At 48.6% G+C, this 27,904-nt stretch overlaps 1 protein-coding gene across 1 annotated transcript; it reads right to left on the bottom strand.

Annotated features, from left to right (window-relative positions):
• Nucleotides 1-47: 47 nt before the first annotated feature.
• On the bottom strand, nucleotides 48-27,886 carry APLN (apelin). The gene is made up of 4 exons (XM_077307537.1): nucleotides 27,750-27,886; nucleotides 16,806-17,221; nucleotides 4,461-4,635; nucleotides 48-2,370 (listed from the first exon to the last, which is right to left on the bottom strand). The coding sequence occupies exons 1-3, from the start codon at nucleotides 27,884-27,886 to the stop codon at nucleotides 4,466-4,468; spliced, it is 723 nt and encodes a 240-aa protein (XP_077163652.1). The 3' UTR covers nucleotides 48-2,370; nucleotides 4,461-4,465.
• Nucleotides 27,887-27,904: the final 18 nt, after the last annotated feature.

Below are 27,904 nucleotides of genomic sequence, written 5' to 3'. Positions count from 1 at the left end.
GGCCAAGAAAGAGGGAGGAGAAATAACATTGCCCGAAACTCTAAAAATAAGGGTTTATTGTTTTCATCTCTCTTTATTATAAAGCTGTATTTACACAGAACAAATCTTTACAGACACACACATACAAAAAAAAAAAAGTGTTACCAACAGGGGTTTTACACAAGATGTTCCTTGTTGGTATAAATTAGTGAGGGGGTTTATACAAAGAGGTCAACAGCCACCTGAAAGAGGTTATACAGATGTGAGCTCCCACCCCGGGCTGTCTTAAAGCCCCACCACAGTTCAGCCCCAAACTTCCAAGTGCAAAAGATAAGACAGCGAATACACCAGGGGTAGTCAAACTGCGACCCTCCAGATGTCCATGGACTACAATTCCCAGGAGCCCTTGCCAGATTTTGCTGGCAAGGGCTCCTGGGAATTGTAGTCCATGGACATCTGGAGGGCCGCAGTTTGACTACCCCTGGAATACACCCTCCTACTGCTCTTTCAGAGAGCAAACAGACATTCCCTTCAACCCTCCATGAGCATATGGCAATTACCAATGCTGTAAACAGGAAGTGATTTTTTTTAATGATCATTGGTATCTCCAAAGCAATTCATCCCTTAACAGCGCTTTGCAATTACAAAACATATTTCAAGGGTTCAAACATTACTGTGCATGTTATCTGAGTTAAAACACCCCTGTAAGGTAGGCCTGAATTGTTATCCCCCTCCTTGCAGAGGTGAGGCTCAACCAGAGAGAAGAATTGCTTGCATAAGGGCCACCTAAGTGAGTTTGTGGCTGATGTAAACATTTGAACCTGGGTTTCTCGAATCATGGCTTATGCTCTGAGCCGATACACTGTATATCGATACACCTCTTGCTAAAATGAATTAACCAGGGGTTGGTTTCTTATGCCTCCTGTCCAAAGGAAGCAAGCTCTGCTCCCATTCGACCTGCCACGATGGTCGTAGCTCTGAAGACAAGCCACCAAGTTAAGTGCCAGGAGATCTTGCCAGGTGATCGGTGGCCTGGCTCAGCTTGCTGGGGGAGGGGGTGCTGAAGTGTGGGCAGCATGTCACAGACGGGCCCCTGCTCAGGTTGGTCAAAACTGGCTATTGGGCAAGGCAGAGAGATGGCAGGAAAGATTTTCCAATCTGTCCATTGTTGTACACAAAGGCTGTACCAGCCAGTTTTTGTTTTAATCTGCGTTTTGCACCCAGAAAGGCCAAGATTCCTCACTTGGACCAAAACAGACCCGGAAGTGAGCTCCCAGAATAGGACTGGCATTTGCGGTGGACAAGACTGTCTCATGCCTCTGACAGGTAGCAAAGGAAATCAGGATATGCAGCTTTTCTTGGCAAGGAGCTGCATCTAAGGGGAACATTTTGCCTGCAGCTGAGAAAATTTTAACTCAGGCAGTTGAGAAAACTGAACCTTATTCTGTAAAAAGAAGGCAGCTGCCCTACTGCGAAAGCCAGGTGGGGGAGAGGAGAGAGGGACAGACAGACACAAAATGGGATCCCAGAGAGGCCTGGGAGGGGCTTCTCCATCTGACAAAGTGCTTCTTGTAAAGGCCAAAGGCCTTGTGCCCGCTGCCTCCGCTGCTACAGCAGTAACCGCAGGGGGCAGAGGGGAGACGGCTGAGAAGGACCGGAGCCTTCCCCCACCCCGGTGGTCTCACAATAAACCACATCTTGGAGCCTCCTTCACAACACCTGCATTGTGCATCTTCTTCCTTGAGGGATATAAACAAGGAGTCAGGGATATTGAGGCAGCCCCAAAGCAAGCAGAGTCCGGTGACCCTTGCTGTACTGGCAGTGCTGAAGGCTCTGCTTGGCTCAGAGCCAGCCTGGGATGGCCATCACCATGGCGTAGGCTCGGCACGCCTACATTTTCTCAGCATTGCCACAGCTCCATCTGATCTGAATGGCGCCTGTGGCAAGGCCGGCCCCGTAGAGGCTGCTTGGCTCATTTTGCCTCTGGCCCTCTCAGGCAGTGGCCCCTCGGGCACCTTCCCAGACAGGTAAAGGGCCCATCGGCCCCTGGTTGCAAAGCAAAGCGGAGAGCACCCTTCCAGCAACACTGCTACCCGTTTCCTTCCCCTCCCCCGGTCTCCCCAGAATCCTCTATTTCTCAAGTCCTCCAGATGGCAACTTGGCAAGGCAGAGAGAGAGAGACTGGAAGAGGTTCTGCCACCCGAGACCAGCCTGAGTCGGAGAAAGAGAAGCAGGGGAGGCGGATGCTGCACACACATTCCTTGTGCTCAGTGCTGACCCGGAACACACTGACAGAAGGAGCCACATTCTACCATGGGAGGGGAGTCTTGAACAAGCAGACGGTTTATCAAGCAGAGAGGTCACGGAGGCTTCCCAGGGAGGGTCTTGACCCTGCAAAGAAAACAGAAAGTCAGTTGGGAGAGTCAAACCCCACGGCAGATTGCTTGTCGTGATCCCTTTCCAGATCAAGATCCTTTCCCTCTCCTGCTGCACAAACCATCTCAGTGGGAGAAGACCAGGAGGCCAACTAGCTACCACCTGGGCCCAATGCTGCAGTTTGCACAATAACCTCAGAGGATCTTGGCTCTGATCCGTCCGGTGGCCATGGAAAGTGCTGTGATGTCGTAGCCAATTTTAGAATCATAGAGTTGGAAGGGGCCATACAGGCCATCTAGTCCAACCCCCTGCTCAGCCCAGGATCAGCCCAATTTTGTGTGCCCCTGCAGGATTTTCAAGGCAAGGGATGTTCAGAGGTGATTTGATCCATCTGTTCTTCATGAAACCTCTCATCGGCTGTTAAAGCCAACTAGAAAAAGGAGGTGTGGCCAGTACTGCCCTGTCAAGAATCCAAAGGCAGACAAAATAAAGCACACACATTACACTTAGCTGGCAAACTTCCCTATGCCCCTTTCACAGAGCTCTTCGTTCTGTGAATTTGAGCAGGTTGGCGATCCCTGGCCCACCTAGCCTCAACCAGGGCCAGGGCCTTTTCGGTCCTATCCCCCACCTGGTGGAATGAGCGCTCGGGAGAGCTAAGAGTACTGTAAGAACGACAGTTCCACCTGGCCTGCAAGACAGAGCTTTTCCACCAGGCATTTGGTTGAGGCCAGGTCAAGGACGATCTTGGGCCCCTCCTCTCTCCTTCTGCTTACCCCTTGAGGCGCTGGGTTGACGGGGACTATTGGGGTTTTAAGAGAACTGGGGCTAGGGAGGGATTGTTGTGTTGGTTTTATATGATTTTACTGTTATTATATTGTTGTCCACCGCCATTAGTCAGCTGGCCGAGAGCATGCAGTTAATAAATATGATAATAAATTTTTAAAAATGAAATTCACTACCACAAGACATAATGGTTACTAGTTTAGGTGTTCTGGGGCCTACCTACTTCAAGGGCCCTCTCTCCAAATGTGACCTATGCAGGTCCCACTGGTACAGAGGAAGGGGGGAAGTTAGCTCCTTTGAGGAACTACTGAATATTTGGGGACGGAGCCTGAGAATAGGGACCTCAGTGGGGGACAATGCCACAGATTTTACTCTCTAAAGCAGGGGTAGTCACACTGCGGCCCTCCAGATGTCCATGGCCTACAATTCCCATGAGTCCCTGCCAGCATTCGCTGGCAGGGGCTCATGGGAATTGTAGACCATGGACATCTGGAGGGCCGCAGTTTGACAACCCTTGCTCTAAAGCATCCATTTTATCCAGAACTGATCGCTGCAGTCAGAGGAGGTAAGCTGTAATTTCAGGATATCTCCAGGTCTCACCTGGAAGCTGGCATACCTACATGCAGTCTTTGTGCTCTTACAATCAATCCCCTTTTAGAATTCCCTCTGTTACCATTCAGGTTTCCTCTGTTGCTGTGGAACAACCTCCCAGAAGGGCGAGGCAAAGGACTGCCTTTTGGATTTCCTGCCTTATTTGTTTAATGATGTGTTTAAGGATTTTAATGGATACTTTTTTAATAGTATTAATTGCTGTTGCCCGCCTTGTCTGGGAGAAAGGAGGGGTACATAAATATCCCAAATCCACATACTGGTGGTGCTAAAATGCAATTCAAAACGTTTATGGAAGACAAATCCCCTGAGAGAGTGAGTGGCCGCTAATGATAGCTAACTGGAACGTCCAGCCTCAGGGTCAGTCTGCCGTAATACCAGCAGCTGGGAGGCAAACAGAAAGAGACCCCCCCCTGGCCCTTGTGCCTCCTTTGTGGGCTTCTCAGAGCCCTTTGCTTACCCACTATGGGAAGCATGACACTAATCTATACGGACCCTTCTTTCTTTAGGCACAGAAATTGGCCGTCTACCAGCTTCCTCATGTTATACTCTTCTCCAAATTTGTGGGAAATTCACAATGCAAGAATACCACAAGGAAGACCTTGCAGCTATACTCAGGAATACACCTGAAGAACCGTGGCAAGGCAACTCCTGCCCTGTGATTGCCCACCCACTCCCCTCACTCCACCAGCACCCCCTGTATTCCCTACCTGTGCTAGAAAGGCATGGGTCCCTTATGGGAGAGGCGGGGGCGAGGACGCCGGTATTTCCGCCAGCCATTCGGCCGATGACCCACAGCGCTCCGGACACCTTTGGGATGCACCAGGTTCCGGATGTGCCCTTCCCTGGGCTCCTTCCCATCCTCGGATGTTTCAGTCAAAGGCCCTGGAACGACAGGAAGGAGAAAATGATCATGTCAGTTTTTGGGGAGGGTGACCTCAGCAACAACTGTTCCACAATGAAGGAGCCCCAGGTTTCCTTGGCAGAGACAGAAGAAGAAAGAAGAAGAAAGAAGAAGAAGAAAGAAGGAAGAAGAAGAGTTGGTTCTTATATGCTGCTTTTCCCTACCCAAAGGAGGCTCAAAGCAGCTTATAGTTGCCTTCCCATTCCTCTCCCCACAACCCTGTGAGGTGGGTGAGGCTGAGAGAGCCCTGATATCACTGCTTGGTCAGAACAATTTTATCAGTGCCATGGCGAGCCCAAGGTCACCCAGCTGATTGCAGAATCGAACCCAGCGTGCCAGATTAGACGTCCGCACTCCTAACCACTACACCAAACTGGTCTGCTTGTACTGCGTACTGTGAGGCTTCGCATCCAGATTACTCTTATGTCCCTCTCATCCTAAACTACCTCACAGGCATGTTGTGAGAGAATGATTTAAGCAGCTTTGTGTACTCGCTGGGCAGGATATAAATGAAAAAAAATACAAATGCACCAGATTGTACCTTGACTCAGCCTTCCATCCTTCCGAGGTCAGTAAACTGAGTACCCAGCTTGCTGGGGGGTAAACGGTAATGACTGTGGAAGGCACTGGCAAACCACCCCGTATTGAGTCTGCCAAGAAAACACTAGAGGGCATCACCCCAAGGGTCAGACATGACCCGGTGCTTGCACAGGGGATACCTTCAGCTTTTTAATATATGTACCTACCTCTGCATAAAAAAGGTTCAAGGCATTTGTATTTATTTTATATACACATACAGATACACACATGGATACTATGGCATTAACATTAATGACTTCCTCCCCAGAAGAGTATTATGAAGTGTGTAATAGCTGGATATTTCACTGACCAACATTTTCACTTTTGACAACGCATAAACAGCAGTGTAAGATGTGCAGACACATCTGGTTCCTCACGATTGCCTGCTCCGACAGCAGATTTTTGCCGTCTCCAGCAGAGAAACATCTTCATTTCTGCATACAAAGCTCTGCCCAAAGCTGGATGTTGGAGCTTGAACCTGTGGCCTTTCACATGTGCCTGTGAGCACCAAACAGCCCTTGTTTATCAACAGCTGCATTAACTCAGAAAGTAAGGCCAATTTCCAGGAAATTTTCTTCTCGGGAGGCCTGTGTAAGAATCCAAGCACCAGGCCTTTTCGCTTCTGTGTCACTACAGTATCTCAGTTGTTATTGTGACTGTAGAAATCTGCCCATTTCCCCAATGTTGAGCTAACTTTAATTATTAACAAATAAGCAAAATAAAGGATCTCTGCAAGAATGAACTCCCACATCTTCTTACCAACAAGATTAATATGGAACACATGCTGGTGAACTTTGTTAATCTGTTCTACTGCTTTTAAACCTGGAGATGCCCCCCCCCCCGACACACACACACACACACACAAAGAGAGATATCTGTGGCCTGTACACTCATCATACCATCCATATCCCCTAGGGATGTATATTTTCCATCAGACCCCATTCTGGACATTTTCATGGTGTTTCGAAAATCTGTCTGTGCAGTGATGACACAAAGACAAAAGAAATGTGAAATGCGTGTGTTCAACAAGGAAATGATGCCACTCTTAGTCAATAAAGACTAGAAACTTGAGGAGGGGTACAGCAGATAAGAGGCCTCAAGAACCAGCTTGGTGTAATGGTGAAGAATGGCAGCCTCTAATCTGGAGAACTGAGTCGTATTCCCCACTCCTCCTTCCACAAATGGCCAGCTGGGTGACCTTGGGCTAGTCACAGTCACAGTCCTTTCAGCTTTCTCAGCCCCACCTCCCTCGCAGGGTAAGTGTTGTGGGGAGAGAAAGAAAAGGTAATTGTAAGCCACTTTTAGACTTCTTTGGGTAATAAAAAGTGGAGAACAAAAAAAAGCTCTCCTTATCAGAATGAATTGTGCACTTGATTTTTAATCAGTGCTGTTAATAATATTTTCTACCCAGAGCTCAGTATAGTGTAGCTGGTGCCCTCTACCATCACCACTCCAATTGCATCTTCACAACAACCTTGTGAGACAGACCAGGCAAAAAGGTGATGACTAGTCCAAGCAGGGCTTTGTGAGTAGGCAGAGACGGTGAACCAACAACCAAGCAAAGGCTCAATGGAATGTTACTGGCCAAGTGATGCCATGAAAAGTTTCAATTACTCATGAAACCTCTATTGTCTCCTTGTTATGGACAACCCTAGATACCAGGGCCTCCCTAATTTTGGTCTGACACCCTCACCACTACACCACATTGGCACCAATTGTAAGAATATGTAAAGCTCACGTAGCCTAGGGTCAAAGGACCGAGAACTTGGCAGCTATTTCACACCCTCCAGGTGCTACACAAAGACTAACATTGCCACTCTATACAGGTACTCTTAATTGGTACCCAAAAAAAGATAGACACTAACAAAGTGCATGCTATTGTCTCCCGAGGGGGGAAGTGGGGCTATTCCGTTTTGCAGTTCAAGCTTCAAATCAAAGTTTGCATGTACCAAAGAGCTACTGCAGACAAGACACCAGATTCAACCCCAAATGCAATATTTTTCAGTAAAGGCACTGGACACATTCAGAAGAGCACATGGTGAACATTTCAAAAAGAATGACCAAAAATATATGCAGTAAGGAAAAACAGAGAGATGTGATCTCAATTATGCGAATGTGCACATTTTGGGGCTCCTGCTCATGATACAACAGGGTGAAGAGCTACAAGGAGTACTATAAGAATCTGCTCCCTGGAAATTCTTCTTACCTTATCCCTGTGGGTATGGAGACTTCCTCTGCCAGGACTCACACAGTATCCAACCAATTCACCAGCAGAAGGACCAGAACTTTTGTTTTAAAACAAAAGCAAAGGTTCTCGAGATAATTCTCAGGAAGCTGGGGTTCTCCTGGGTTAATTACTTGGTTGTAATTTCATAATGAGATCACGAATTTGGCCGTAGAACACATACAGCCATAAAAAAATATATTGCATAAGGAACATGAGCACTGGCATTCTGCTGGAAAGAACGGAGTATTTGGAAACCAGTGCTCCTAACAGGAATCCACAAAAGCGAGTTACTCATTTGACTTGCTCATTCCTGTGATACAGACTCTTTGTTCACTAAATGTGTGGCCAGCTAGACGAGAGACATTGGCAGGCCAAGAACAGGAAGGAGGTGGACAATTTTATATGAGGGCCCCCACTCCAATACCAAGGCAGGATTGCAGAAAACCTTGCTGGGCCCCCAGTAAGGACGGACTCTACTCCTCTAATCTCATCTCAAAGGACGCTCTGTCCATTTCCTTCCTTCTAAGGAGGATGCAGGAGGGAAATGGGGGGGGAGAGGGTTCTGTCCTCTCCCATGGATATCCTCATGTCACCAGGTTAAATAAACCCCTCACCATTCATTTCAAAATACCACTTCCTCTCTTCAACATCTGTCAGTTTGCCTTGTCTTCTTGTTCTGCGTAGGGCCAGTACCTCAAACAAAAGCTGGACCCAAACATGTTACCCTGTCTTCTGCAGGAGAGGATGTGTGGCACAGTGCATGTTTCACATGAGAAGAATCTCAGGTTCAGTCTTTCTAGCAAAGAGATCTCTGCTGGGAAGTTACACCCTGGCTTAATGGATTAATGGCTCCTTGTCACAAAAAATCTGAACAGTACTTGCTATCCCTCTAGCATCTCCTACAACACAATCAGATATATTTCTGCATCATATTAGTAAGTATGGAATGAGCATCAATGTTAGGATTGATACTCATAATTCTCAACATGGAAAAGTTAATTTTCTTGGGGATGGGGATGAAAAGACTGGAAAGTCCTAATCAGTCACATCCTTTTAGTGGGAAAGTGGGATGTGCTAGTCAGTGAGGGGGGGATAACACTATACATGCTCAGAAGCACATTTCATATTTCAGGGATAAGTCCCAGAACTCAACACTAAGCATTAATGTGTACAGCTAAATACTGTCTAAAGTTTGATTGTCCCGTGTCAAAGTAAGGCATCACAAAATTGAAAAAAAAGCAGAAAAGGCCTTCAAATATTATAGAGTATCTCCCTTATAAGAGAGGGTTTTTTCATTTTGAAAAAAAAAATGAATGAAGGGTGGGATGCAATAAAAGTTTATAACGTTATGTACAACGTGAATACAATAGGGAGAACTTCTACTTCCTTCTCCAGGAACATGGAATCAACCAAAGAAATTGATGGACAGTAGAGTTAGGCCAGTGGAAAGAAATCATTTCCTCAAACAACATAATGGATTTGTGGAGCTTCCTGCCACAAGATACGGTGATGAGCAAAAACATTGAAGGGGAAATCAGAACCATTCAGAGAGGACAGGCCTACCTAGTGGTTGGATGCTCTACTGAAGTAGTTCACTCTACTGAATGACAGCTGAATAGAAGGTTCTGAAGCAGCCATGCCCCTGAGTGCTTGTGATTGGGGATAACAGGGCTGGGGGACAGGCTGTTGCCTTCAGGTCTGTCTTCTTCCTGAAGCCACAGAGCTGGCCACTGTTGAGAACAGGAAGTAGATCAGATGGACCTTGGTCTGATCCAGCAGGGCTCTTCTTATGTTCGTAGGCTGGAAGTTGGGCACAAAGGACACCCTGCTCTAAAGATTCCAGTTCCAGCTCCCAACCATAAATGTACAGGAAATAGGGTTACCAAATTCCAGGTAATGGCTGGAGACCTCCTGGGAGTACAAATGACCTCCAGGCAACAGAGGTCATCTCACCTGGATAAAATGGCCTCTTAGGTAGCTGAACTCGATGATACTTTACACCAGGGGTAGTCAACCTGTGGTCCTCCAGATGTCCTTGGACTACAGTTCCCATGAGCCCCTGCCAGCATTTGCTGGCAGGGGCTCATGGGAACTGTAGTCCTTGGACATCTGGAGGACCACAGGTTGACTACCCCTGCTTTACACTACTGAAGTCCCTACCCACCCCAAACCCTGTTCTTTTCGGGCTCTACCCCCAAAAGCACCCACAAAACCCTAGCATGTAGAAAGTAGGAAGTGCCCTTCATTTAACCATGATAGTAAAAATTATAATGAGTATAAGGGGAATAAAGGTCATTTTCACAAACAGAGATAGAAAAGGGGCAGCACAGCTGCCACCCAACTCAGGACTAGGTGTCTTACTAGACCCCGGCTGATTCTTCAGGATGCCACCCACCTTGCAGGAGATATGGTGGCTGTCTTCCTCAAAGCCTTCCTTCTAGCTACAATGGCCAGGCTTCTTTTGAGATATGAACTCCTCAGTCACCATGGCATTCCGCCCAGGTTGAGCTTCCTGAATTACCCCGAACAGGAGCCATTCAGCTGCAAAGTGCTTCCGACAGGCCCAGCCACAACAGAGAGAATCTACTTGGCCCAGTAACATCTGCTGTTTCTCCTTCCTTATGCCCCACGCCAAGCATCTCAGGGATGCAGCCCTGAATCTGCATCCCCATTTCTGAGCTCTGCTGGTTATCTGTCCTGTTTCCATCCCACACTGGCTGAGAAACCAGGTACATCCGCTCCCACCCCCCAAAACCCTGAACACATTCCACATTCTTGACATCACATGTGACTCTGCCATGCACATATTCCGTATGCGTTCAAGAACCAAGAATCTAGCCCTTTTCTGGCTAGGCTGGACAGAGCCTCTGACTGGGTCAGACAAGACAGCCACCCACCCCTGGAGCAAGTGTTCCCAGCGACACTTCCAGAAGCAACGTCCTGTCTCCTGTCCCATCCCACAACATTGTAAATTAATCTAGCTCAAAGCATCCGTCATTCCAGCACAACCATGTGGTCCTTAATCCCCTGAAGGAGAATCAGGACAGAACAGTAGCCAAGACCCCTGGGACAGGCAGGAGGGAGGGAGAGAGAAGAGCCAAAATAGTAGAGTCACTAAGACCTAAAAAAAGAGATAAGGTTAGTCTGGCATGACTTGTTCTTGAGCATGTCAGACTAACCGTATCTCTTTTTTTGAGAAAGTTACTACCTTGCTAGATCAGGGGAATGCTGTAGGCATTATTTACCTTTCCGCATGATATTCTTATTGGCAAGGTGGTAAAATGCGGTATGGATCCTATTACTGTTAGGTGGATCGAGAATTGGTTGACAGATCGCACCCAAAGGGTGCTTGTAAATGGTTAGCCATCTTCTTGGAGAGGAGTCACAAGTGGAGTGCCTCAGGGATCTATCCTGGGCCCTGATTTGGATGAAGGAATAGGTTTCTTCTCTCCCACAATCCTCTAAATCAGGGGTAGTCAATCTGTGGTCCTCCAGATGTCCATGGACTACAATTCCCATGAGCCCCTGCCATCATTTGCTGGCAGGGGCTCATGGGAATTGTAGTCCATGGACATCTGGAGGACTACAGGTTGACTGTTGTTGTTATGTGCGAAGTCGTGTCCGACCCATCGCGACCCCATGGACAATGATCCTCCAGGCCTTCCTGTCCTCTACCATTCCTCGGAGTCCATTTAAGTTTGCATTGGTTGACTACCCCTGCTCTAAATAACCTATGCCTTTCCCTGTCAGAGCAGAGGCTTCTTATGAGCAGGGCCCAGAGGGGATAAGCAGCACATCCTGAATTCAGAGCTCTTTCTGGCCATCCACTGCAAATGAGCATGGGTATACCCACTTGAGAGGGTTTTAAAGGAAGTGGAATCTTACAGCCCTTTCTGCAGGAGCTGTTCTCTGTAAGAGGCAATGCAGTCATCTTCCTCCGATGCCTTCTGCCCGCAAAGGCCAGGAGAGCAAAGGTGCGGCGGTTGATATGGGAACCAGCCGCCAGTACAGGCCACGATGCTCCCGGCTGATCATGCCGCTGCAGAGATGGCTCTCCAGATGGATCTCTTTGGGCTGTTGTCCCGACTGCTTTCTAAGCTGAGCCACACAGACAGGATGGGGTTTGTTATTGTCATGAAAAGCGCTTTGTCCCTGCTGTTATAAGGAAGGGGAGGAAAGAACATCGAATTCCTGTCAACAAAGGGACATCGGCAAGACCTGCATGGCTGCAGGCGACCGCCTGACACGCACCAGAACTAGACATGTCACATCAGAGGCTCTTTTCTTTAAATTGGGGCCCGCATCAATGTTCCAAGCTGAGTCAGTGATGTGACTGGGGATGTGGTTAGGACAGGGCCCGGATTATATTTTGGCCTTGCTCAGAAAAAAATATTATTTTTCTTTCATTTAGGAGGCATGTTTCATTCCCATGTGGTAATTATCTCCCAGGAGCAATAGTCTAAACGCTCAGCATCATGTTCTCCAATAGCAGAGGCGATTACCCACTCCTGTTAAATCCAGCATCGATAGATCGGTGATGTACCGATCTCTGACAACAGAGAGGTCACACCTCTGGCGGTTTTAGAGATTCGCCATGGATAGAAGTAATCTCATCTTTGGATATTGTTAAACAGAGGCTAGATAGCCATCTGACAGAGAGGCTGATTCTGTGAAGGTTCAAGGAGGGAGCAGTGGATGAGCGATAGAGTTGTGAGTGTCCTGCACAGTGCAGGGGGTTGGACTAGATGACCCACGAAGTCCCTTCCAACTCTATGATTCTATGATTCTATTCTATGATTCTTTCCAAGCCCATCGGCTATAGGGGCAACATGGCACTATGCTGAAGCAATGATTTCCACTAACGAATGATGGGCCGTGTGGTGCATACCCTACCTACTCAGGACTTTCAAAGTCCTGCAATCCCATTATGAATCTTAAGAGTACGGTGGTAAGTAGATGGAGTCTGTGAAGTGGTAAGGAATCATGACACAACTGCAAGCATCTCTGATTCGTTTCAAGTTTCCCATCTTCCTGGATGTATATTAGAGCTTCAGTGTAGGCAAGGAGGGTACACATCTCAAAGACCCAGAAAACAGGAGATGGGGGGCTGGAAACCTTTAAAATATCTTGGTTGTGGAAAGTACCGTATAATAGCAGGCAACCTATGGTGACCCCACAGAGTTGTCAAGACAAGAGATGTTTGGAGGAAGTTTGCAATCGTCTGCCTCTCCATAGCCACCCTGAACTTCCTTGGTGTTCTCCCATCCAAAATGCTAACCACAGCTGACCCTGCCTAGCTTCCAAAATCTAATGAGGTCAAGTTAGCCAGGGCCATCCAGGACAGGCCAGTATCCTCTTTACTACACCTCAGTTAATTCAGAACTCTCAACAAGCTTCTGGTTCCACATTATCTTGCTTCAGAATCTAAATTCTGTTTCTGTGTGTACAAAAAAAAAGAAGGGGAGGGAAATAAACATTCCTTGTGCCAAACTTGACAAAGAGTCTCAACAATATGATTAAAGCGCATTCATCTAATACACACGACCCAACTTTCCTTTCAAACATGTACGCTGGAAATGCAGAGCTTGGAACTGGAATATCTGGGGAAACACCTACCCAATGCTCTGACCCAGTCTACACCAGGTAGGGGCTATCATTGGGCAGAGCAGAGAAACAATGGATGTCTGGATTTCCCGCATCAGTAAGGTGACCAGATTTTAACATTAGAATGCAAAAATAGTATTGTAATATAAAAAGGTAAAGGCATCCCCTGTGCAAGCACCGAGTCATGTCTGACCCTTGGGGTGACACCCTCTAGAATTTCATGGCAGACTCAATACGGGGTGGTTTGCCAGTGCCTTCCCCAGTCATTACCATTTACCCCCCAGCAAGCTGGGTACTCATTTTACCGACCTCGGAAGGATGGATGGCTGGGTCAACCTTGAGCCGGCTGCTGGGATCGAACTCCCAGCCTCATGGGCAGAGCTTTCAGACTGCATATCTGCTGCCTTACCACTCTGCGCCACAAGAGGCTCTTGTTGGCAAATTGTTGAAATTTCAAAATATATATTACAATACTATTTTTGCATTCTATGCGTTCTATGAAACTTTTTGTTGCTCCATATAGACCAAAGTTTTAATCAAGAACCGCCCCCCCCCCCCAGGTCAATGGTGTCCCGCTTTACCAATGTTGAAATCTGGTCACCTTACTTATAAGCACCTACAATCGAAGACTATACTGTGGGTGGCTTTGACAAGAGGCCACAAAGGCACCTCCAAGGAAAACACTGGAAAGGAACCTGCCTTTGCCCCAGCAAGGCATGGCTTATCTTAAGAGGCCCAGTGCAGGGGGGTGACCTAGGCAGGGCTGCCCTCCCCTGCTCCACCACTAATTAAAGCAGCTATTTGTCTTTCTAAATAGCTCGGGTACAAGCTGACCTCCTCCCAGTACTTATTTTTTAATTCCCCTCTCACTTTTTCTCCCAGCATGCTGGAGAGAAGGAGCTGGCAGGACGGCGTGCTTTGCTCCAAATGATAGGGAGTAAATTCCATCTCTGATTGTACCTTTGCATTAAAAAACACTCCACCCAAGTAGAACACGAGGGAGGAGGAACAGCAACATTCGAGTCCAATAGGAGGAGGGAAGGTCCCCCACCCTCTCTTGGCTTGCTGTGTTGATTTTCCTTTTTGCATGCAGCTTTCTGTAACATATGGAGACATTCCAAAAATACTATTTCCCACCTGCTGTCCCTTCTGCCTCCTTGGCCGCACTCAGGGCATCCCCTCCAAATGCTGGTATCCGGGGGCATTTCTCCACAGGGCAAAACACAGTTTTATCACATACATCCTCCACGGGATTCAGTTTGGTTTTAGGGGGTTAGGATTGTAATGGGGTTTATGTTTTATGTCACCCGCCTTGATTCTTTGGAGTAAAGCAGGCTATAAAACTAAATAGTAATAGTAATAGTAATAGTAATAGTAATAGTAATAGTAATAATAATAATAATAATAATAATAATAATAATAATAATAATAATAATAATAATGAATTCCATACTCCCTTCATAATTTTTCCTCCACAACAACCTTCTAAGGTAGGCCAGACTGAGAAAGATTGGTCTGAAATCATCCAGTGATCTTCATGAGAGAGTGAGGACTCGAAATGGGGTCTCCTAAATCTTAATCCAGCACTCTAACTACTACACCTCAGCATCCTATTTCTCTGCAAATACTTGTGTAAAGAATGCTTGGCTCAGAGGCTGGTCTGCAAACCAGGAAGTGCCTGCTTCTCCTCCTACCATGAGCTCTTTAGGTGACTTAGGTCATTTGTAATCCCTCAAATAACAACACTGGCCTACCTTACAGGGCTGTCATCATAACAACACAAGTGAAGTATTGTGAACACTCTAAAGCAGGGGTAGTCAAGCTGTGGTCCTCCAGATGTTCATGGACTACAATTCTCATGAGCCACTGCCAGCAAATGCTGGCAGGGGCTCATGGGAATTGTAGTCCATGGACATCTGGAGGACCACAGGATGACTACCCCTGCTCTAAAGCACCATACAAATGCTAGTCAGGGGTGATGGATAACAATGGTTTGGCAGGTGCACACAGTGGAAAATCCACATGCCTGAGAATTTCTTCCTGACCCATCCACACATATCTGCAACCTGATCTACATACTCTGTGGGGTTAAAATGCCACAGACCTTGCCTTATGAATTAGTAAACTTGACCAACAGAGTTTGTGCGGTGACACAACTAGTATTCTTCTCTCCAAGGGAGTCCCCACTGAGAACTATGCTTTAACCCAGGGGTAGTCAAACTGCGGCCCTCCAGATGTCCATGGACTACAATTCCCAGGAGCCCCTGCCAGCATTTGCTGGCAGGGGGCTCCTGGGAATTGTAGTCCATGGACATCTGGAGGGCCGCAGTTTGACTACCCCTGCTTTAACCTAATAAACACAGACTTGCTTTTACTACCAGCTCCATCCCTGTCCCCTGACCTCTCCATCCCACAAGAGGGCAACCTGACTTGCTGGTGCCTACAAGTTCCATGCCCAAGGACAACCTACACAGCCTACCAGAGTGTACCATTTAGGAGAAAGATCCAAGCCACACCAGAAGGATGAAGAGGAAGTGGCCAAACGGCAAACACAATGATCCCCAGCCTCCCTGCAAGTCAAATTGTTTGCTCCAGGACCTCTCATCCAGACCTCTCATCCAGAGCATTCCCTATTAGGAAAAAGCAACCCCCTTTCTGTCTTGCTCAGAGGCTCCTGTCATTCATTTCACAAGTTCCTCAGCTGAGTGCTGAAAATGGGTCAAAACCGGGCCGGCAAGCAGGGCACGGCACAGGCAGGCAGCTCCTGGAAAGCGACGCCTCCTTGAACGTTTGCAAGGAGCGAGCTAGTGCCAGCCTCTTTCCACTGCAGCCTGGCCATGAAGTGGCACTCAAAGGCTGTGTGCTGGGCAAGCCAGACCCAGACGTGCCAAGAGTGGGACGTGCCAAACGCCAGCATTGGCTGCAGTTCTTCGGCATCTGCTGACGGGAGTGGAGAGTCAGGTGTTCACCCTCCTGTCAGCTGCTGCTTTGGCTCTTCAGTGCAACACACATCCCCCTGCCCCCCCCCAGTGCTCCAGAGAGCCCCTTCCATCCTCAGCATCCCAGGGCAGGTGGGGGGTGAATCTACCAAGAGGCAAACCCCTCCCCAACCCACCCCTCAGCTGCGGAGCCTGGCCAGGATCCCCGCCACCTCTGTGCTTGCGAATACAGACAGGAGGGATTCAACAGGTCGAGCCTGCTCCGCCTCGGACCGGCAGCCCTGGAAGCGGCTTCACCTGTTGACATCCTGACAGCTGCTAAAGGCATGCTCCTTGCCTGCAGGCAAGGTCACGATTCCGCGGAGTCCAGCGCGCTTCCCCCCTCCCAAGGAACGTCCCAGTCATGTATGGGGAGGCAGTGCGCCACATCTAAGCGGCACATGGGTGTGCTCGGTGCGGGGGCAGCCTGACGGAGCCCCCCGCGCCCCAAAACAGCCAGCCCCCCCCCCGGCGGGAAGGGTATATTTGACGGCGTATTTTTAGCCAGGCTCCCCAAGCCTGCAGCAACAGGCTCTGCCCCCCAGGGGCGCCCCCGCCCGGAGCCCCGACGGCAGCCCCGCCGTCCGATTCAAACCCAGCCCGCCCGCCCGCCATCTCGCTGCCTGGCACCGCCGTGCGCATGGAGGATCGAGCATGGAGGATCGAGCCCGGCGCCAGGGCCCGGCCGCTTCCCCCAGCCCCCAATCCCGGGCAACAAGTGCGGTCCGCCCGGGTCGTGCAAGGCAGGCGGGCGGCCACCCACCTCCGGAGCCGGGGCTCAGCGCCAGCCACAGCAGCAGCAGCGCCAGCAGCCAGCGCCGCACGCCCATCGTGCCGCCCACGGCCGAGCGACGCCCGCCTGCAGCCTCCGACGCCGCCTCCTCCTCCTCCTCCAGCAGCGGCGGCAGCAGCAGCAGCAAGCAATGCCCCCGCTCCCGCCCGAGCCCGGCTGCATTTGTAGGCGGGCGACGACGGGGGACACCCAGACCGGCCGCCTTGGCTGGGTGGCTGCCCGCCCGGTCATGTGGCCGCCTCCACGCCCCCCAGACGCCCTCCCCTCCCCTCCCCTCCCCTCCGCCCCCGCCCCACACGACGGCACGGCCTCCTCCCGCAGCCGCGCAGGGCGCCCCCGCCAGGAAGACGGGCCGCCTCCTCCCATCGGGCGCTGCCCCCCCCACACTGCATGCGCCCCCCCCCAAGAGAGGGTGCCCCACATAAGTGCTGCAAGGCCGCTTCCACCCACCCCGAATTAATGCCACGAATCCCATTGCCCCCCCTCCCACCACCAAAAGCGCATCCCTACTGCTCAGACACTACAAACCCCCCCCCCTCCCAATTCTCTCTGCCAGGAGATTCCCCACCTCCTCGTTCAGATATTCCGTTAGCACGGCCATTGAGCCGAAATCGCTTAGAGCAGGGGTAGTCATCCTGTGGTTCTCCAGATGTCCGTGGACTACAATTCCCATGAGCCCCTGCCAGCATTTGCTGGCAGGGGCTCATGGGAATTGTAGTCCATGGACATCTGGAGGACCACAGGTTGACTACCCCTGGCTTATATGGTTGCAGCTATATTTGTTCCCATGGAGTTGACTCCGAGAGGTAGGAAATTCCCTCTCCAAGATCAGACCTTTTCCCCTGGAGACCTTCTATGTTCATAGAATCATAGAGTTGGAAGGGACCTCCAGAGTCATCTAGTCCAACCCCTGCACAATGCAGGACACTCACAACTACCTGCCCAGCCACAGTGACCCCAATTGCATGCCCCAGTGATCCCCCCACCAAAAATCTCCAGCCTGGCCTGGAGGGAATTCACCTACCACCCCACAGGGACGATCAGCACATCTCTGTTGCCGTACCTCAGCACTGCCTCCATATTTTGCATTTTGGAAACCAGCCCCGTATTGTACAAAGAGGTCACTCTAGGTCACATGCTCTACGAAATAGGCATAAAGGTCCATCTCATCCAATTCTGTCTTCACCAGCAGCCAGCCAGATGTCTCTGGGCATCAAAGAGGGCAAATGGGGAACTCCCTATTAATTTTCCTTCCCCACAACATCTGATCATAATCCGTGGAATGCTGCCTCTGAGCATGGAGATTCCACTCTTAACTACCGTGACTAATAGTCATTAATAGATCTGATTTTCTATGAATGTGTCTTATCCTAATTAGAAGCCATCTGAGCTAGATTCCATCCCAGCATCTTTTAGCAATGAATTCCAGATGTTATTATGTGTCAGGCATAAAATGACATCCAGTTGTTTGTCTTGAATTTAGGACCGATCAGTTTCATTGGACGATATTCTTTTTTTAGTGCCTGCAGATACAAGATCTATTAAGGACACAACGGTATGTGTCACAAGGTGATAACTCTAGAAGACATTTTTAAAGTATTGTTCCCTGTATTTTTCTTCCCCTCCCTGGGGTGGGGGGTAAAAGCAGCTTGCCAGAGGCAATTATCAAGGAGAACGGAAATGGCACAAGGGAAAAATTAGAAATGCCTCTCCCTCTCTGGAAACTACGGCCTCAGCAGCAGCTATCTGTGATAGAAAAAAAAAACCCTTTAAAATGATCATAGCTGTGCATTTGCATAACGCCTTCTCTATTCAAAGGATTTATGTTCTCTTTTGCAGTCCTTACCACAGCTATGTGAGGTAGGACAATATCACTATCCTGAAGGCCATCTAGTGAATTTGCAGTAATGGGAAACTTTGAACCAGAGGGGTCACAGATAGAATCATAGAATCATAGAGTGGGAAGGGGCCATACAGGCCATCTAGTCCAACCCCCTGCTCAACGCAGGATCAGCCCAAAGCATCCTAAAGCGTCCAAGAAACATGTGTATCCAACCTTTGCTTGAAGACTGCCAGTGAGGGGGAGCTCACCACCTCCTTAGGTAGCCTATTCCACTGCTGAACTACTCTGTGAAAATTTTTTTCCTGATATCTAGCCTATATCGTTGTACTTGTAGTTCATAGCACATTCTCCAATCACCATCCCTGACAATCCCAATAACTTCTTTCTGTACTATAAAATTGGCTTTGGTGGAATACAAACATGCTTTACTACACAGACATGCATTTCTGCCAGGGTCCCTTTTGTTTTTCTTAACATACAGCTTAGCAGTGAAACTCGCACCAATGCTGAAATTCTATTTTCACCTGCCTTTAGGTACAGATTGACTTCCAACATTTAGGTCTACTTTAGGGATGGCCGCCTTCAAGAGAGACCTGGGGACTCCCCAGAATTTCAGCATTTCTGCAGACTGCCAAGATCAGTTCCCCTGGGGAAATGGATGCGTTGGACTTTGGCCTCTAGGAGGGCCTTGGACCCTACTGAGCTTCCTGTTTGCACAACCCATTCCTGGCTCCACCCCCAAGGTCTTCAGATATCTCTTAACCCAAAGCAGGTGATCCCGGGATAATGTCACCCCCGTGGTCATCGCAAGCGTGATTCTCCACAATATATGCAAGGAGAAGGGGCACGATATCCCTGTGCATCAGGAAGAGAGGGTCACTATGGATGTAGATGAGGAGCTCCCATCACTGACCAGGCTAAATGCAAGATTCATAATGAGGGTAGGAGAGTTAGGGATGCCGTAGCCACATTTCTGTATAGGAGAGATGACCATTCAAATGTCTGTTCTTTGTTCAACTGTGAATCAACGTTGCTTTGTTCATTAAAAGTTTGAGATTCTTTGATTTTACATAGTTTCTCTGTTTTGAAAGGGTGGATGGATCGCGGGCTGGAAATGGCCATTCACAGCAAATGCAAATGGTTAATTTTCACCCCCTGTAGAACAGAGATGGCAACAAATTCAAGTTTAAACTGCTAATGCTATTGGCCAAGAAGCTTGAAACGTTTCTTAAACTTTTTGGGAGGGAGGTTTAGGCATTCCTCTCTTGAAAAACTGCCATTCTCCATCGTGCCTGGGCCATGGAAAGGGGGCTTTTTGCAATGGGCTGAGATTGAGGATCTTCTCCCAGTGGTCTGGAGCTCCAGGATCCTCCCCCATCTCATGGCCAGCACCCATATGCACACCAGGCGTGCATATGTGGTGGTGGCCAGGAAGCTCTCTGAAATGGGGCTTCCAGAGGACAGGGGAGCAATGTAGGGCCACGTTCAAGCATCTCAAGTTTGGTTTTTAAATAGCCTGGAAGCTTGGCAGGGAGTCCCCAGGAAGAGTGGAAGAACTCCCACGACCGGATGGTGGGCATCTGGGAGGCTGCGGGACGCCATTAGCTGGAGCAGAGGAGACACCTATGTGAGTTTCCTACTTTTAAGGCAATTATACAAACGGACGTCACTTTTAAATTCCCCCCCAACCCCTCAAACACTTTTTTTTTCATTTTGCAGTAATCTTTCCTTTAAGGGAGGCTGCTGCTGTCCCCCCCAGAAAGAAGGGCTTGTGTTGATGTAAGAAGGTACACCTTCACGTACAGAAGATGTGTGCACTTTAAACCTGGGAGGAGGGGGAAAGACAGCCCTAATAGGTGTAGTGGTTAGGAGTGCGGACTTCTAATCTGGCATGCCAGGTTCGATTCTGCGTTCTCCACATGCAGCCAGCTGGGTGACCTTGGGCTTGCCACGGCACTGATAAAGCTGTTTGGACTCTCTCATCCTCACCTCCCTCACAGGGTGTCTGTTGTAGGGAGAGGAAAGGAAGGTGACTGTAAACCGCTTTGAGACTCCTTCGGGTAGACAAAAGCGGCATATAAGAACCAACTCTTCTTCTTCTTCTTCCTCCTCCTCTTCTTCAATCCCTTATGGTTTGCTCATTATGGAGCACTGAGGCAGCGATCTACCCTTGAGGATCGAACCAGAAATGGACATTGGTAACCCTCCCCCTCTTCCTTTCTTAATTTTGTTGGACAGGGGTTGCCTGTGGAAAAGCAAGTGCCATCTAGCTGCTCCAAAGGGATTTCAAGGTGGGGCCCCAGGTTTCAGGTAGCCCAGTGTCCCATTCCTCCTGTGAGCACCCCAGTTGCATGAAGCACCACAAAACCTTCTAGTAGCATTAGTGTGCGTGCATGTGAGAGAGAGCAGCAGGAACTGGGACCCTAATGTTTCCCCCCCCTCTTGCTCTTTCTCCCCAACTCTTCAGCAACAATGACACCTGGGAGGGTTGGCAGAGCCATTGGAGAACCTTGACCAATATGTCAACCTTTCAACCTCGATTTCAGGCCAACTCCTGGGACATCCACCACAGGACATCCTCACTGCCATAAAAGCACTCAAGGAGAACACAATGTCTGCAAGTATGTGCAATCCATCTCTGGGGAAAGGCCTTGTGACAAAGCATGCCACAAATGAACTCTGTTGTCCCATCTAACCACTTCCACCCTGTTTTCCCTCTCTTCCACAGTGTGTGCGTTGAGTGCTAGGGTGGATGTCCTGCAGTGCTGGGACAGAATGGCTGCCAGTGTAATAAGGAGGCAGGACACTCAGAGAGCAGAAGGAGACTGTGGGGGGCCTTTAAAAAATTAATTGTATTTAATACAGCATTTAGCTTGAACAGTATTTACATGCAAAGATTATCCTTATCCGTTGTTGTTCCTCTATATATTTCTGAAACACCCTAGGGGGTGGGACGTGCCCAGCTGTCCAAGTTGGAATAGGGCCAATCAGGGTGCAGCCAGCTTTGTCCTGATTGGCCCTGCCCCTGTTGGGGTTTTGTATTTTACCTATAGTAGTTTATTCTTGGGGTGGTTTGGGAGGGAGGGTGAGAGGGTGAGAGGGAGGGATGGTTGAAATTTTCTGCTGTAGTTGTTGTTTGCACTAACGAATTTTGTTAACATTTCAGAAAAATTGCCTTGCATTTCATTTCAACAAAAGTTGAAAGCATTAACTGCTCCTCAAGCCACCACAAGTGTGCATGCATCGCTGCATGGTTGTCTCCGTGTGTGACTGCCCCAGCTCTGTGGGCTGAATCCCAACACCACGTCCCACATTTCCACAAAAATAAATGCACACAGCACTATAAATAGGAGCTCAACACAGCTTTTATTTTTTACAAAACAGAGGGTGGTGGAAGATGCCAACTGGGGTCACGGGGAATATTCGTCCCTTGGCTTTATGATCCATTGTCTTTTTGCAGAGTGCTTGGTCTGGGTTACCTGGCTAATTCCAGGAAGGGGGGAAGGTGGTAAAGGGGGTGTCTGGGGAGCTGTGTGCATGTGGCACATTGTTTAAAATTCCCTGCCCGAGAGCATGGGAGATGGAGGTGAGTGTGAAGGTGGGACGCTGCCCTGACTATTGCACATTTTCTCCTCCATACGAGCTTTTGCCTGATTGCTCACTGGTGGTTCACCGGTAGTTCACAGATTTAGGGTGGTAAATCCACTTTTCTCAATTCCCAAAAGTTAAAAATGGGCAAATCACGAGCTGGATACCAGACAGCCTTGGGAAGTTGACAATGTCATGTGGAGGGGGCTGAATATGTCACCAGGATCTTTTTCCTTGTGCAGAAATCCTCACAAGCATGCTTTGGAAGAGTAGAGAAAATCATGCCATGCACCAAAGAGTGCTAAAAGTTTCCACAGGTGAGATATTAAGCATGAAATGATTTTGAAGCAATGCATCCAGCCGTGGTTGAAAAGTTAAGCAAGTTTTCGAGTCCGGTAGCACCTTTAAGACCAACAAAGATTTATTCAAGGCGTGAGCTTTCGAGTGCAAGCACTCTTCCTCAGACTATGAACTGACCATCATGACAGTGGGAATATATAAGCAAAAGTTAATCCTGTTAAATTAGTAAACTGTGTCACAACATCCAAATGGGGAGAGGAATGGGAAGGCGACTGTAAGCCGCTTTGAGCCTCCTTCGGGTTGGGAAAAGCGGTATATAAGAACCAACTCTTCTTCTTCTTCTTCTTCAAATTCAGCCATATGGTCCCCTGGAATTCAGTTGTAGTTCACAAAAACATAGGAGAAATAAAACTGTCTGTGTTAGTGACTAACAGCTTACACCAGGGGTAGTCAAACTGCGGCCCTCCAGATGTCCATGGACTACAATTCCCAGAAGCCCCTGCCAGCGAATGCTGGCAGGGGCTCATGGGAATTGTAGTCCATGGACATCTGGGGGGCCGCAGTTTGACTACCCCTGGCTTACACTGTGTTGGTCTTATATGTGCCCCTGGACTCAAAATATTTTTCTCACCCAATACTTATTGGCAACTTTCTGGAAATCAGTGGGCTGAATGTTGACCAACGCAGTGCAGCTTCAGGCATCTGAATTTCCCTTGCACAGGTGGATCTTGGATTTTGCTGACGTTTGTCTGGCAAAAGAGTTATTTTGGGGTGAAAAGCACCTGACAGAAATGCCGAGAGGAAATGTGTTGTTTGCGTGGAAGCATATTGGCACACTTTGCTGGCAAGGGGGCTGCAGCGCAAACATCTGCAATCTAGCCTGAGCCAGTGGAACAGAAGATGGGAGGGGGGATTCGCCATTTAAGTGCCTCAAGGTGTCTCTGCAAATGGCCCTTGGAGTCTGGGGGATAAACAGGAAGCAGCCGAGGAAATGCTCCTGGAGGAAGGATGCAGGGACAGGGTTGCTCTTGTGACTGCTCATGCTCTTGGAATGTCAGCACTGAAGGATGGGACCTGGCCGGAAAGGGGGGAGGGGGGGCCGCCAAACACATCTGCACAGAAGCTCTGTTGGCTCAGGCAAAATCAGCTGCTCATGAACCATGCACTCTTTGCCCTGATATTTAAACATTGGGGATGGATTCAGGTGGGCGGCTGTGTTGTTCTGAAGCCATAGAAGAAAGATCAAATCCAGTGGCACCCTTGAGCCCAGCAAAAGTTTAATTCTGAGCGTAAGCTTGCATGTGCAATTAATATACAGAAGAAGAAGAAGAAGAAGAAGAAGAAGAAGAAGAAGAAGAAGAAGAAGAGCTGGTTCTTATATGTCACTTTTCTCTACCCGAAAGAGGCTCAAAGCGGCTTACAGTCACCTTCCCTTTCCTCTCCCCACAACAGACACCCTGTGGGGTGGGTGAGGCTGAGAGAGCCCTGATATTACTGCTTGGTCAGAACAGCCTTATCAGTGCCGTGGCAAGCCCAAGGTCACCCAGCTGGTTGCATGTGGGGGAGCGCAGAATCGAACCCAGCATGCCAGATGAAGTCTGCACTCCTAACCACCACACCAAACTGGCATGAAAGCTTCTATCCAGCATTAAATTTGTTGGTCTCAAAGGTGGTCTCCAATTTTGTTAAAAAAAACTGGAGAGTACCTGCAATCTCCCTAATAATGAAAAATGAAACAGTCCCTACTTCTGACCTATGGCTGTGCTGATCCCATGTGGTGAGAAATTCCAGGGGCTAGTGCTTAACCCAACTGACTCCTTTGGGAGGAAAGGGCACAGATGGCATTTTTCACTTTATTCTCAGATACGGAGGTAGAAATGAGCTAGAGGGACAGAGTCACTCCAACAGGGCAGCAGGTAAAATTCCCTGCATCAGAGCACCCTCCCAAATGGTGTTAGCTAGGCCGGTAAATACCTGGGACCATTCCACACATTAAAAAAAACAGCGTTAGGCCAGCACAATGGCGTAACACTAAAAAAAAAGTGCCCCCCCCCGGGATTCCTCACCTGCTGGCTCCTCTGCTGCCATCTTGTGCTTCCTGCCATTTTGCACTAGGGTTGGATGCTTCAGCGTCCGAAGCGTCCTTTTGTGCCCAACGCAGCCAGCGCTGCACTGTGGGGGGTGAGGGGAGATGTGGGCATCAGCGCGTTGGCACTAGATTCTTATTGGGGTGCTGTTGTTGAGTTTAAACTTTTAATCCAACTGGGGTGTTGTTTCTGTTGTTGTTGTTCTGGGTTGCACTGTGCCCCCCTAGGTGAGTGGCCTGCCACTCTGCTCTTGTTTGCTGCTGTTGTGGCCTGGGGGACACTGTTTGTTTCTTCTTGGATTTCCCCCTCTAAATAGGCACTAAACGAGACTATTGCAGGAAATATTTACGAGTTCCACTAATGAGGAACCAAAGGAACTCCACTGAAAGGATGCCAGGACAACATTTCTCTCGCTTTTCCTTCAACCCGGCTGCACAGAATCAGTGCAGGACCACTCAATGGCGGCCAGTGAGTTCGAGGACTGTGCTCCTCTCCAGTAAAATGTCATCAAAATAGGGAATCACCCCTGGAATTCCCTTGAGTAGGTCTTCCAGATCCACACTAACACCATATTGTAGGTGCTTGACCTGAAATGCCCCCTGATGGGTGGCAGTTGTTTGGGTGTCAGCCAAACTCATCATCAACTGGCATTTGCTGGCATTTGCTGGCATCGACTGGCATTTGCTGATACGCTTGGGCCAGGTCGAGTTTGGCAAATACTTGGCAGTGATGCCGAAAGGTGACTCATAACAGGGACTGGAGTTGCAGTGCCTTGTTCAGTGTGCACTTATAGTCCACGCAGAAGCAGATGTCCCCATTAGGCTTAATGGGGGTGACTATTGGGGTCTCCCAACGCGTATTTAGCACTGGCTCAAGGACGTCCTGTGCCAGAAGCTTGTCAAGCTCTGCATTGATGCAAGGCTTCAGCGCAAAGGGCTGGCCTTGAGGCAGATGTCAGCACATCAGGACCTAGAATCATCGAATCATCGAATCATCGAATCATAAAATCATAAAATCATAAAATCATAAAATCATCGAATCATCGAATCATAGAATCATAGAATCATAGAATCATAGAATCATAGAATCATAGAATCATAGAATCATAGAATCACAGACCTGTCCGTGAAATGGTGCTGTAGATTTCTGTGGCACAGCAGGCTGAGCTTTGCCCATTGCCTGAAAAGGCTGGCAGCAATTCCTGCCAATGTGCCCGTCTACCCCTCTGGCTCTGCTGCTGGGAAAGAAGGGGAGGGGAATGCTGCATCACATCCTCTTTAGCCACAGTCAAGGAAATTTCTTTGCTGGCATAACAGATCCTGGCACTCTCCTGTGGGCCCAGTACTATTTGGCACTGTCAGCTTCTTGCATTCTTAAAAATCAAAGAAGAATGGTTTGCACAGAGGAAATGAGATGGCTGCACAAGCCCTTAGGAGATCTCCCTCTATTACAAATTATCTCCGGGCAACAGAGATCAATTCCCATGGAGAACATGGCTGCTTTGGAGGGTGAACTCTATGGCATTATACGCTGCTTTGGAGGGTGAACTCTATGGCATTATACCCTTCTGAATTCCCTCTTCTCTCTAAACATTACCCTCCCCAGCCTCCACCCATGAAATCTCCAAGTATTTCCCTGTTGGTAGACTTTAAATATGCACAAATTATCAGGAAGTTCCTATTATAACTATGCTAACTATACATCTCCTCCGATGCCCCCTGCAGGATATCATCCGTTGTTGTTCTTCTATCCTTATCCATTGTTGTTCCTCTCTATATTTATGAAACAGCCTAGGGGGTGGGACGTGTCCAGCTGTCCAAGTTGGAATAGGGCCAATCAGGGTGCAGCCAGCTTTGGCCTGATTGGCCATGCCCCTGCAGCTCCCGCCCTCCGTCCCTGGACTCTAGCCTCTTTGCTCTCAGATACATCAGATACCCACTAAACAATGTATTAATTGAAGGACCCCTTCAAAAGCCACAAGCAAATATTAGGATATAAAAACAACATTCCAGGAAAGAGAACTGTATTTATGTTGGCATGTTATTGATACATGCATGTAATATGCATAGTTCAGATCTCGCGCATTCTGGGAGACTCCAGTGACGGATGGCCATCCAACTTTTTAATGTCAGGTTTGATTTCAATTTGCTGGGCAATCTGTGGGTTTATCTGTAAGGCACAGCAAACAGTGCAGGACACCCCTCTTCTGTTGACGGTCAGAATCCACTGCAAATACAGAGAAGGGGCTTTCTAAAAACACTTTGGGGGAGGGCATAAATCAGCTGTGATTTCAGAGCAGTACACACACACACACACAATGCAAAATGCCCACTTGCCCATAAAAGAACTGAATCCGACCACCTCACCCCCCACCCCAGTCAGTACTGGTGGTGTGCCCCATTGCCCCTGTTAAGAATTACTGGGTTAAAATGCTCTTTTTCTTCTCAGCCTGCTGGTAAAGAGAAGCACATCAGTCAGAATGGTCCTATCAGCAATATAGAGGCGAGAGAAAACGCTACAAAAATACTGTATTTCATTTTGGTTTTTAATCATTTCTATAAGTTTTCTATAAGAGCCTCTTGTGGCGCAGAGTGGTAAGGCAGCAGACATGCAGTCTGAAAGCTCTGCCCATGAGGCTGGGAGTTCAATCCCAGCAGCCGGCTCAAGGGTGACTCAGCCTTCCATCCTTCCGAGGTCGGTAAAATGAGTACCCAGCTTGCTGGGGGGTAAACGGTAATGACTGGGGAAGGCACTGGCAAACCACCCCGTATTGAGTCTGCCAAGAAAACGCTAGAGGGCATCACCCCAAGGATCAGACATGACCCGGTGCTTGCACAGGGGATACCTTTACCTATACGTTTTTAAAAAATGCTTTGTTTCCACTGACTGGGCAGAACGGCAACATGTATACTTTTGAACTAAAAGGAATAGACCCAAATGACCTAAGCCAGCTAGCCCAAGCGAAAACGCAAGGAGTCCAGAGAGGCTGTGATTGAATTCCCCAGCATGCCGAATGCTGCTTGCCATTGATGGTAGCCCTGCCCACCAAATTCTCTAATTATTTCTTTCTGTGTCCCCCCCCCCCTTTATCCTCACGTTTCCATTATAAGGACATTTATCCTCTTTCCACCACCCCCACCGGCTTCCGCATTCCTGCGGTCCTCGGCCTTCTCTGGGGCCACTGGGCTGCCACGTATCCTGTTTCCAAAGGGCATAGCAAGAATCTGAGTCATGCCACCGATGGCTTCTGC

Source organism: Paroedura picta, chromosome 13, assembly GCF_049243985.1.
Source record: "Paroedura picta isolate Pp20150507F chromosome 13, Ppicta_v3.0, whole genome shotgun sequence".
NCBI lineage: Eukaryota > Metazoa > Chordata > Lepidosauria > Squamata > Gekkonidae > Paroedura > Paroedura picta.
This window is presented reverse-complemented; position numbering and strand designations above follow the sequence as displayed.